At 36.7% G+C, this 12,084-nt stretch overlaps 1 protein-coding gene across 2 annotated transcripts in view; it reads left to right on the top strand.

Moving 5' to 3' along the window:
* LOC108716928 (collagen alpha-1(XIX) chain) overlaps positions 1-12,084 on the top strand; it is a 343,423-nt gene that overhangs the window by 282,844 nt on the left and 48,495 nt on the right. For both annotated transcript variants that reach the window (XM_041563150.1, XM_041563151.1), the window contains exons 44-45: positions 4,219-4,263; positions 5,984-6,046. In XM_041563150.1, the coding sequence (XP_041419084.1) occupies positions 4,219-4,263; positions 5,984-6,046 (108 nt within the window). The remainder of the gene's footprint in view (positions 1-4,218; positions 4,264-5,983; positions 6,047-12,084) is intronic.

Here is a 12,084-nt window from a genome sequence, read left to right as displayed (position 1 = left end):
TAGCTGAACATGCTAAGATCCAGTTATTCAGTCTACCACAGTATTGGCAAGATCTGTGTCCAGTTAGCTACAGTAAATGGGCTAAGCAAACAGAAAACAAGGGGTTACACCCATTTACTAGTTACTTACCTGTTCTCCTTTTCTCCAAAAATACACCAGTCTGGTGTACTTTTTGCTGAGCACCACATTTTTTTCATTCTCCTAGGTTCCTCCCAATTCAAGGAGAGTGCAGGCGCAGGAAAAGTTCCACACTGTGCATGCATGGATAAGTACCAGTCTGGGGTAGTAGATAAGAGACTAAAATCACTTACGGGTTCCTAAAAACTTTTCACTACCCAAGGAGTTTACATTGCTTCTCCTTTAAATCCTACCTGTACAAAAACACTTAGGGATCTATTTATCATACTGTGTAAAACAGTGGTGAAACAAGACTGCGCTAGGCCCCCCTACTGGAAAAAAAGGTCCCAGTGCGCATTACCTCTCCTGCTCTGCTGGTTGTGCCCCCGTTACCCAGCCGCATGCTTACGAAGGAGTGTGCACATGCCAATTTGAAGGAGAAAAGTGGTGGGGAGGGGAGATGTTTATACTAAAGAGCAGTGCTGTCCAACTTCTGTGGTACCAAGGGAGCAGTGCTGTCCAACTTCTGTGGTACCAAGGGCCAAAATGTTTTGGCCTACGTGGTGGAGGGCCAATGGAAGTCAGTGTTGACCACTCCCCTTTTTAACCACGCCCACTGTAAACCACACAAACATCACCACAAGGACTTTTAAGATCATATCCACATTATCTGTAGTAGCACACCAAAAAACCAAATGGTTGGTGCTCACTGCATGGGGTCTATAACATATATAAGCTATTTCTAGCTAACCTCAACCTAAAGGTGTTGTCCCTTTAGTGCAATGGCTTTACTGGGCCTTGGTGTACCCAGGCTCAATGGGCACATCCAGATGGCGAGGATACCAGCAGCCAAAGAGGAAGATCCACCTCTTTCCAAACACAATATTGAAGTGCGGTATGAAGTGCTCATTACACCTTTTGGCCAATAACACTGGATATGTAAATACTTAAACTAGATACATGGGCTTTTGCCCAGCAAAAGAAAGGGAGGAAGGGTAGGGATTTAAAAGGAAAGGGAGGAAGGGTAGGGATTTAAAGCCAAAGGGGCATATTAAACCTATGGGTCCCTACATTATGTTAAAACATACCCTTAAATCCATATGCATCCTCCTCCCCTTTGGATAATACAACAACCCCCCCCCAACACATGCTTAAACTCCTTAGGGTCCCCTAACAACAATTTCCAAATGCTAACAAACCCCCAGAACAAACCCGCACCCGACTTACATCCCTCAGGTAGTGTAGGGCAAGCAGAGAATGGCACACACAAGCAGTGCTGGGCAAACAGAGAATCGGACACACAAGCAGTGCTGGGCAAACAGAGAATGGCACACCCAAGCAGCACTGGGCAAGCAGAGAAAGACACACCCATGCAGCACTGGGCAAGCAAACGCTGTATAATTTTACATCACTTTCAGACCTTGCGTCAGTGGGAAAAGCCCAAGTGGCAAGTAAGTTCCAGCAGAAGTCACTCTGTAAAAAAACATGCTATAAAAAGCAATGGATAACCGTAGTATTGTCACATGGCATTTTCAAGTGGCTGCTCTCGTTTATGCCAGATGTTTACACAAAGGTAAAACATCAATACAGCTTGATAAGTACGCTGCTTTTTTACGCAGCAGTGCCTGGCGATGTGTGGTGAATTTGTTTGATATAGTATGAATAGTATGATAAATAGCCCCTTAATGTAAAAAAAAAATCTCCATTATTGTATTACAAATTACTCTTTACGAGCTGTAATTTCAGTATAAAAGAATGTTCACCCAATAACTATTTTTGGCATTATGAAACAAAATGTAGGAACAATGTAAGTAAAATTCCCATATACAGATGTTTCAGTTATTTTAAAGGGGTTGTTCACCTTTTAATCAACTTTAAGTACGATTTAGAGAGTGATATTCTGAGGCAATTTGCAAGCAGTCTTCATTTTTTATTTGTGGTTTTTCAGTTATTTGTTTTTTTTTATACAGCAGCTCTCCAGTTTGAAAATTTCAAATTCAAATTACCCTAGCAATCATGCTCTGATTCGAATAAGAAGACTGGAATATAAATAGCAGAGGTTGGAATAGAAAGATGAGTAATAAAAAGTCACAATAATAATACATTTGTAGCCTTTCAGAGCATTTGTTTTTTAGATGGGGTCAGTGACCCCCATTTGAAAACTGGAAAGAGTTAGAAGAAAAAGGCAAATAATTTAAAAACTAAAAAAAAAATTTGAAGGTCAATTGAGACGATGCTTAGAATTAGAATTCTATAACATACTAAAACTTAACTTAAAGTTGAACCACTTTGTTTTTATCCTTTTTAAACCTATATTTTTTTTATACTTGAAAGCAGTTTCTCTCTGTCTCTTACATTTTCCTCCTCTCTCTCTTTAAATACTCATACCATTACCACCCTACATCTGTAGTCAGGTCTATTCCAATCAAGCCAAGTTTCCATGATGCCTTGCATATTTTGTGATGAACAAAACTGCAAATAAGAATTTTAGAGTTGTACAAGGCATTGTGGAAAGTGCAGTCTTGCCTGGAGTTGAGCTGATTCCTGATACATTGTTTATGTTTCACTTACAAATTACTTTAACATAAAAAATGAAAAATGACTATACAGGTATGTTATCCAGAATGCATGGGACCTGGTGTTTTCCAGTCTTTCTGTAATTTGGATCTCCATACCTTAAATGTACTGGAAAATCATTTAAACATTAAATAAACTCAATAGGATAATAAAAGTTTATTTGACACCAAGAGGCCCATTACTTAGGGTCGAATATCGAGGGTTAATTAACCCTCGATATTCGACCATCAAAGTAAAAACCTTGAACTTCGAATTTCGAAGTTGAAGGATTTACCGCAAATACTTTAATCGAATGATCAAAGGAAAAATCGTTCGATCGAACGATTAAATCCTTCGAATCGAACAATTCGAAGGATTTTAATCCATCGATCGAACGATTTTCCTTCTATCAGAAATTGCTTAGAAAGCTTATGGGGAAGGTCCCCATAGGCTAACATTGGTGCTCGGTAGGTTTTAAGTGGCGAAGTACAGTAGGTAGTCAAAGGTTTTTTTAAAGAGACTTCGACTATCGAATGGTCGAATAGTCGAACGATTTTTAGTTTGAATCGGTCGATTCGAAGTCGAAGTTGTAGTCGAAGGTCGAAGTAGCCTATTCGATGGTCGAAGTACCCCAAAAAAATTTTAGAAATTTGAAGTTTTTTTACTTCGAATCCTTCACTCGAGCTAAGTAAATGTGCCCCAAGAGTCAGAACTCTAAGAACAAAGAAATGAACATGCTTATAAAAAACTGCTCTCACGATATTACATTTTAGTTCTGATTTCAGGGCCATAGTTAAACTTAATCATAAAAGTCTTGAAACAGTACTAACAACTTAATGGGGGCATGATTCTGTGGGTAAACTCTGCCTATACAGATTTTTCTACATCACCACCAATAAGAATTCATTATATCTTAGTTGGGATCAAGTACATGGTACTGTTTTATTATTAAAGAGAAAAAGGAAATCATTTATAAATTTTCTTAAAACGGGCTGAAGGGGAGATGGCCTTTTCGTAATTCTTTATGCTTTATGGATAATTGGTTTCTGGATAACTGATGCCCCTATCTATATTATTGAAAGTGGCTTATATTATATTTTCATTAATTGTGCCAAGTGAGAAATACGTTTGGATGGAGACATTTTGGAGAATATTAGAATGTTTAGACTAAAGTAAAGCAAACCTCTTTAGTTCAGCATTAGATTTAAATGAATTCTTTTGGGACCGAGATCAGATTAATCACAGTAAATCCTTACATGCACAATGCATTGTAAATGAAACAGAAAGGTTATCATTGGGCCTGTCTCTCGGATTAGTTAATCAGTCAGTTCTCTAATGCCGGCACTATAGCTACAGCCTTTCTTAGCATGCAGACATTGCTATTGTAATTCACCAACAAGTGAAGCATTTATCAGCAAGAAAAAATCCTTTAAACGTTGTTTTTTTTCTTAAAACATAGATCTGTATTGCTTAAACAAGACTCCTATGTTTTAAAAACTTCTTCCATGTTATTGATGCATGCACTATTATTATTTATTTTACCAGGGGAGAAATGGAGCCCCAGGTCCTCCAGGATATCCAGGTGAATCAGTAAGTATACATATGTACAGATGTCTGGAAGCTTAGGAAATGCTCTTTGCTGAGTAAATCTGGTCGGTCTGCTTCCCTAAACCCCAAAGCTTTGGCGATGTGAGACCCGTAACTCCCATGAAAATGGAGATGTCGTTTCTTACAGTATTAGAGAGCACACCCTAGGGAACACAGCCATATGCTTATTCTTGTGATGCTTGTTAACAGAGCTAAGCTAAGTAATTAACACTGTAAATGAATAAATAGTTATTTAATGCAGCAATTCTTCTCGAAACACAAAGTTTATATTGACCGCTGTGTCTTAACCTGTTTGTTGTCAGATGAGTCAGAAGCCTAATAAACTATATTTTATAAGTGCAAAATAGGGTGTTTAGAAATGACATTGCCCCTGGGATCACATAATAAAAAGTGGTTAAATTAATATAAAATGCAGTAATATACATCTCAACCTCTTATGCAAAGCATTTAAACATGCTATTGGTATACCATTGCTGTGTTTAATATGATTTTATATCAACAATATTGTAAAATGCAAAATCCACTTATATTCTTGTTCTTGTTGCTTAAATTGATACCCCACTTATAAGTAGGTTCAATGTTGTATTAATTTCCCTTACTCCCTAGTAAAGAGATTATAGCGTATTTAAATATAATATTTCTACACAGTGCTTTTTTCGTTATACATACTGTATATTTGAAGTTGTCAAATAGGAAGCTATAGACTTTTATATAGTATAAAATATGTATAATTACTAGATGGGAACATTACTTTATTACACATTAAGGTATATCACATTCATTTGCACAAGTCCATTATGTTGTTCCTTATACTTTACTCTCAGTTTAAGGGAAAGTAAAAGAATCAAAAACTTTTCTTAAAAACATGGTCACTAGTTGTGGTTTTTTTTTGTTGGTCATACAAGTTCTTTCTGTATTTTTCACGTCCTAATTTTCATTGTCGTTAACTAAGGCTCAAGAGATTCATTAAACAAGACAATATGAATCGTTTGTCCTAATTTCAGGATATAGCGATACAATTACGGTAGATATTACTTTGGAGTAATGTTTTGAATTACAAAGAAACGGGGCACAGAGATCTGACACTAAAACTTCAACGAAGGCTTCCAGCTTCACACTAGATTACCTTCTGCTTCTTCATGTGTACGTTTAATGGCCATTCTCTATTGGAAGTTAAAGATTCACTAATAATACAATGCAAGGATATGCTGCTTTGCCTGATTATGATCCCCTGGTGAGATGTTAAACGGAGTTCTTTTTTTAATCATTTTTGGCTCTAGTAGAAACACCAAGCTAAAGTTTTTTGAGGTCATCAAGTACTGTATATTGGGAATAAAGTACCCCCTCTTGTAAAATATAAGGATATAAGAAGTTACCGAGAAGTTTCATGACCATATAAAAACACGAGGCCGAAGGCCGAGTGTTTTTATACAGGTCATGGAACTCCGAGGTAACTTCTAATATCCTGATATTTTGCAACTGAGGGTACTTTATTTATTATAATACACAAGTTTCAGTGAGTCATGTGACAGAAATGACATCAGAACTCACCGTTTATAACTGATGACATCAGAAGGATATAATTTACAAGATATTCATAGCTTTTGTGTATTATATACTGATACGTTTTGCATATACTTTATAAGCTTGCATCAACAATTGGCTTTATGTAGATTAAATCATGTATTTGCTTATGTTATAGGGCGAAAGAGGTCCAGTAGGAGATATTGGTTTCCCCGGGCCTGAAGGACCTGCTGGATTACCAGTAAGTACACTGAAAATCAATCATAAGACATAAATTATTCTTAGCAACTAAAATTCATTATTGTTATATTTCTTCTGGTTAAATTGAATTTTGGATTAAATTACCCTTTAGTATTTTATATAAATATTCTATGTTCTATGTTAACTGATAATGCTTTCTGGCTCTTGGAGTTAGACGCCCCAGCAACTAAAAACTGTGAGGCTTTAGTTGTTTTTACATCTTATTACTTCTTTGACGTTACATGTGGTCCATAATAGCTCCTTTTAGGATGGTCTGTTTATACTATGTACACTTTATATTTCTGGATTCAGCATTCACCATGCACTTCTCCAAAAATCCATTTAAAATCCAACATTTATTTATTAATACATAGTTATATAAAGAGCTGGCAGTAATGCTACATGCAGTAATGCATGTATTAATAATGGTTGCATTTTAAATGGATTTTCTGGAGATGTGAGTGATGAATCCTGAAGTCAGAAGTTAAAAGTACATGTGGGAAGTCTCTGCTGAGAAGGGAGTGATTAGAGATCCCTTGTTGAATGGAGTGTAGCGGTGAGCTCCGCATACACAGTTTAACAGTGTTTTGTATCTGTTTATGCTATGGCCTATAGTGCAAATATGTCTTAATATGCGTTTGTGTCAATAGTGACTTTCATTTCAGGCAGTATGGGTCAATATCCAGGAAGTCAGAACATATAGGCTAAATAGTAGAATGTAATCAACCCTTGTTATTGCAGGTGAACTTATTTGATGATACTGATAAAAACATAGACTTTAGAAGACCATTATTCACAATTAAAGGCACTGGTGGTGTAAGGTAAACAAAACAGAGCTGCCTTTCTATACCACCCTGTTTATATTGCCAGTCTCACACAACTGGAGAAATCTATTGACAAATATCCAAAAATACTTCAGTTAAATGCCATGTAAGTCCTGTTTTAACTAATTGTTATATCAAAGATGCGTTTACTGAAAACCATTTATTTTGAAAATATCCATATTAAATGTTGTTGTTTTTTTTGGTGGGGACTATGCTATACTTTGCTGCAACCTTGAATTTACTCTGCTTCCATTGGGGTAAGTAAAAAAGACTATTTTAGGCATACATAAGTAAGAACATCAAGATCCCCTTCAAAGTGTCCTCTCTGTCTGTGACTCCATGCAAATGGTGCGCTTAAAAGAGAACTAACCCCCCCAATAAGAAAAAACCCTACCTACTACCCTAGAGTCCCCCTGCATAGTTCATTACTGCTTGAAAGTGTCCCAAATATATTTCTCACGTATAAGGGCAGAGAAAGTGCAGCAGAATTCATGGGCACCATCTTCCGGATCTTTGGATGGGTCTGTGGGGGGCTGTCAGGTCCACAATTTCCCTGAGAACACAATTAAGTAATAATATGTCTGCCACAGAATTTAAAGTTTAGTATTGATTCACCTACAGTGAAAAGGTGCATGGTATAAGGGAAGTGGAAATGCCCACATAAAGTTTCTGTTTTCTATAGCACTGGGCTTTTTAATTGATAGCATGTAAAAACTTTAAAGGTATTTATCAGCAAAGTGATGCCTTCTCATATCAGAAGGTATGTACTTGTCTCATGCCATACACACAGCACTGCCTAGATAGCACAAATGAGAGTTTTGATCCTCCCATAAGGCATCATGGGTGGAGACATGCAAATCACTCTTTTATGTCCCTTTGGCCAACTATGCATCCAGAACCACTGGTTTATAGCACAGATACAGCCTAATGGTTCAGAGCCATATATCCAAACTTGCAGACAGCCTGTTTCAATCTTGTTGGATCTCATCAGTGCAAGATATTGGAACATGGCTTCTTAGGTTAGGACTTGGAGAGTATCAAAATGCGAAACCGAACCTGGTTAGGGTGAGAAGGGCTGAAAGGAGCCAAAAAGCCCTTCACTTGCAATTACATGCAAAGTGAAGCCTTTTGAAATCAGAAGGTATTTACTTGTCTCATGCCATAAACACAGCACTGCCTAGATACCAAAAATGAGAGTTTTTACTCTCCCATAAGGCATCATGGGCGGAGATATCACTAAACAAAGAGCTATAAAAATAAATGTGCACACTGTAGTTTTCATTTCTAGATATTGACTCAAGTTGTGCTCACAAAAGAAATGATCATAGTTTCAGATAGAAAAAAATCAATGCTCATTATTACTGTACATTCTAGCATAGGTTCAGTCTTATTGCCTGTTCACTGTGCAACTTAAAAAGTGTCGCTATAGTGTTTGTAGGCTCCCCATTTTTTAGACAGAAAATGTCCAGATCAGTAGGATCTTATTTGCCATAATATTCCGTTCTTTATATCACATGTCATTTGAGATTATAATTTAAGGATCCTATTCTTTATCAATGCTGGAGAGAATATATGCATGTGATGATGTAGTCCTTTTAGATCAAATCTGAGACAATTTCCATTGGGGTATAAAGTTGCTTAAAATGATTTCAGATGTCTGGGACAAATAATTGAGAAGCAGAAAGCAACATCAGAAATGCCATTAGAGAAATAGATTTTGGTAATAATATATAATTTAACCTTGAATATATTTATCTGTGCACCATGCAGTGGGCCAAACAATACAAACTGAAAGCATTTTGACAGCCTTTTTAAAATAAAAATTAGCAAAGAAAACAGTAGCACATCCAACAAATGTACGTATAGTGGTTGATTGAGTATCATAAACATAAATAAACTCCCCCATTGCTTAAAAAATCAGTTCTTGTACCTAACCATTTAGAACATGCCAAACAAACTGAAGATGACAGAAGTAATTTAGATGCTTTCTCTGTCCCCTTCTCTCTGCTTAATGGTCAGAGTAGTCCTATGACCCTGGTTAATGGGGTGGTGAACAGACCGGGCTGTATTCAATGAATGCAAGGAAAGCTTTTATAAACATAATACAAAGAGGAGTTCAATTAACAGAAAGCTACCTTTCATCTCTCTCTCTCTCTCTGTTGCATTAAATTGTAAACACAGTAGCTTCTGATATATTTGATATTTGACTAAAATGGTAGCTGTGTTGACCCTATTCATTTAGAATGCTTTCATGGTTAAAATACAACACTTCTAAGCTAAAGCCTGTTAGTAAAGAATAATTCTAAGATAGGCGGCATTCAAAATGATGTGTATTTATCTGGATTCAAAAACAGCTACAACAGCTATGTAAGCCATATTTGCTTACAGAAGGTATTTCAAGCCAGAACCTTTATAGACTAGTACTAGAAATGTCACACTCATCACTATGGATGGTTAAAAAAATAATAATGACAACATGCTCTTTGGATTACATGCAGACATGGACAGTTTAACTCATTCCCACTCCACTGTGTAGGATTAGGATGTGGAGCAACATAAGTTCTACTACCTGGAACTCCTTGAGAGTAACATCTTGGGATTTAGCATTGGCTAATCCTCAAAATCCTGTCTATACTTCAGGCTTCAGTAGGAACTTCCACATTAGGCTATGTGCCAACATTTTCCCTTTTTCTTGAGGGGGGGGTCCAAAAGACTTTCAATCTAACTCCTCCCCTGCCCTACAGTATATGCATTGAAGCTGAGGGTCTGGCCCTATTTAACTTGACCCATAGTTTGTTCATGACCTATGTAATAATAGCACAACTATAATCCTATCTGGTAGATAGCCTCCGGATTCCATGGCTTAGGGCATGGGTCCCCAACTTTTTTTTACCTATGTGCCACATTCAAATGTAAAAAGGGTTGGGGAGCAACACAAGCATGAAAAAGTCCCTTGGGGTGCCAAATAAGGGCTGTGATTGACTATTTGGTAGCCCCTGTGTGGACTGGCAACCTACAACAAGCCTGGAATTAAAAAATAAGCACCTGCTTTGAGGACACAAAGAGCAACATCCAAGGGGTTGGAGAGCAAAATGTTGCTCATGAGCTACTGTTTGGGGATCACTGGGGGTTATCAAAGGTTGAATTTTAGAGTTGTTTATACCTTGAATAAACTCACAACTCTAAATTATTCTAATTCTATTTATCAAAATTCAAATTTGGAAATTTATTTTTGTGAAAAACTCCCCAAACTCAAGTGTGCTCTTATTTATTAAAGAACTACTGTCTGGAAAAGTTGATCAAAAATCTTAAAACTGTAAAAAAAAAAAATTTGAAAAAAAAAAACTCGACCACAGAACAATTATATTCATTATTTTTAATAAGTCTACCAACTTCAAACTCAAGAAAACTCGAAATTAAACAAATTTCTTGCATTTTGCTAGGACAACTCCCATTGACTTCTACTTCATAACCGTGAATTTAGTGTAAAGTAACTTAAATCCGAATGTTAATAAATCAACTCCCAAGTGTTGATCACCAGTTTTACAGCACCTCTCACACCGCAGCATTTTGTCACAGGTATTTACCCAGGCACATGACTTAGAGATTGTTCTGTTTTTTACTCAAAATATCAGAACCAATTTGCAAGCCTTGTATTTCTTGGAAAACAATATGCTTTACCATGTTTTGCTGAGCTGCTTGTCTAAGGGCTGGGATCTGAATGCCCTGCCACTGTGCTCTCCATGTGTTCAGATAAGTAGCAGTAATCTGTATTCGTACATAGTGCTGTTGTATGCAGAATGCTTGAGGCACAGTGGATCAGTGCTTCATGAAGCTTATAATGTAGCTTTGAGTGCCCTCGGCACAGAGGAATAAAGCCACTTATCTTTTGTCACATGTGGCTAACAAAGGACTTGAGCCAGATTTTTCTATATTCAATAGTGAAGTCATTCTCTTTTCTTTATAACATTAATTTACTAAAATCTTCACTTTTGTTAATTTTGGAACATTTTCTGCAGGACTATTATTACAGTAGGTCTTGGAAAGGTATTTCTAAAAGATATTTTCAGGTTCTTCAACAAAGAGAGTTTCTTCAATTTTGCCAACAGGTAGGGCTGGATCATGAAAAGCAAGTCGCCTTGGGAACAGTTAAACACAAGGTCCAGAATTGTTAAAAGTAAGGCTTCAACAGCCACTACAAATACAAGAGGTCCTCTGCACTCAACCCATTATGAATATATTTAAGACAGAGACATTTTGTGCATACTGCTACTAAAAAATGCCTTACCCTTTAAACAACACAGGGATTGTTTGTCCATATATTGCAATATATTTAAGCTGGCCAATTACGTCAAAGTCATCCCATATCTGGCCAGTCCTACACTCAATTTTCATCTGATTCATTAAGAATTCTACTGCTTCATTATACATTTTACAAAGGGACTAAGTTTTACCTGCAACTTTTATTATTTAACAGCCACTACAACAGCCAACGGTGTCTATCCTGTAGCCTTCCATCTTTAAGCCCAAATGCCTGCATCCCAACTCCAACAAATAGAAAGGAAAAAAAGTGTTAGTTTTTTATGGAAGATGGAATTGTACAATGTGAGCGCAATAATTTGTTGATAAAATATTACATCTTTAAAGTTCATTTCAAACATATGTTTGTGTTCACTGTAACCCTCTTAAGAAATGGTTGCTTCTGACCAGTAATCCATAGCAACCAATAAGTGATTAGATTTGTTCAGGCAGGCGGTGGTGGAATATTTGTGAAAGCAGAAATTTGAATGAATGTTCATGGGTTACTACATTAAAGTTCAAATGTGCCCTCTGTTAGTAAATAAGCCCCATTGTCTATGACAGGCACATTTAGGGAAAGATGAATATTGATTGGAAATGCAGATGTAGCTTCACTGAGTGATATTCAAATGTGTCTGCCAAACACAGTGCATTTCCCAATCAAGTGAATGGAAATCAGCAGGGATGGACACTTTAATCATTGAGACAACCACATACACTTTTAAATGAAATGTTTGTTTACCCTTTAAGTTGCATTGTTATGATTAGTATTACGTTTATGTACTTTGCATTCTAGTTTATAATCATATAGTAAAAACAGTAGGATCTGGTTGTCTGAATGGGAAGTAAATGTTTGTACGATTTTGTTCCGAACATGTTAACTGCACTGTTAAAGGCACTTCTTTTTTAGTGACTA

This window comes from Xenopus laevis, chromosome 5L, assembly GCF_017654675.1.
Source record: "Xenopus laevis strain J_2021 chromosome 5L, Xenopus_laevis_v10.1, whole genome shotgun sequence".
In the NCBI taxonomy this organism is placed as follows: Eukaryota; Metazoa; Chordata; class Amphibia; order Anura; family Pipidae; genus Xenopus; species Xenopus laevis.
This window is presented reverse-complemented; position numbering and strand designations above follow the sequence as displayed.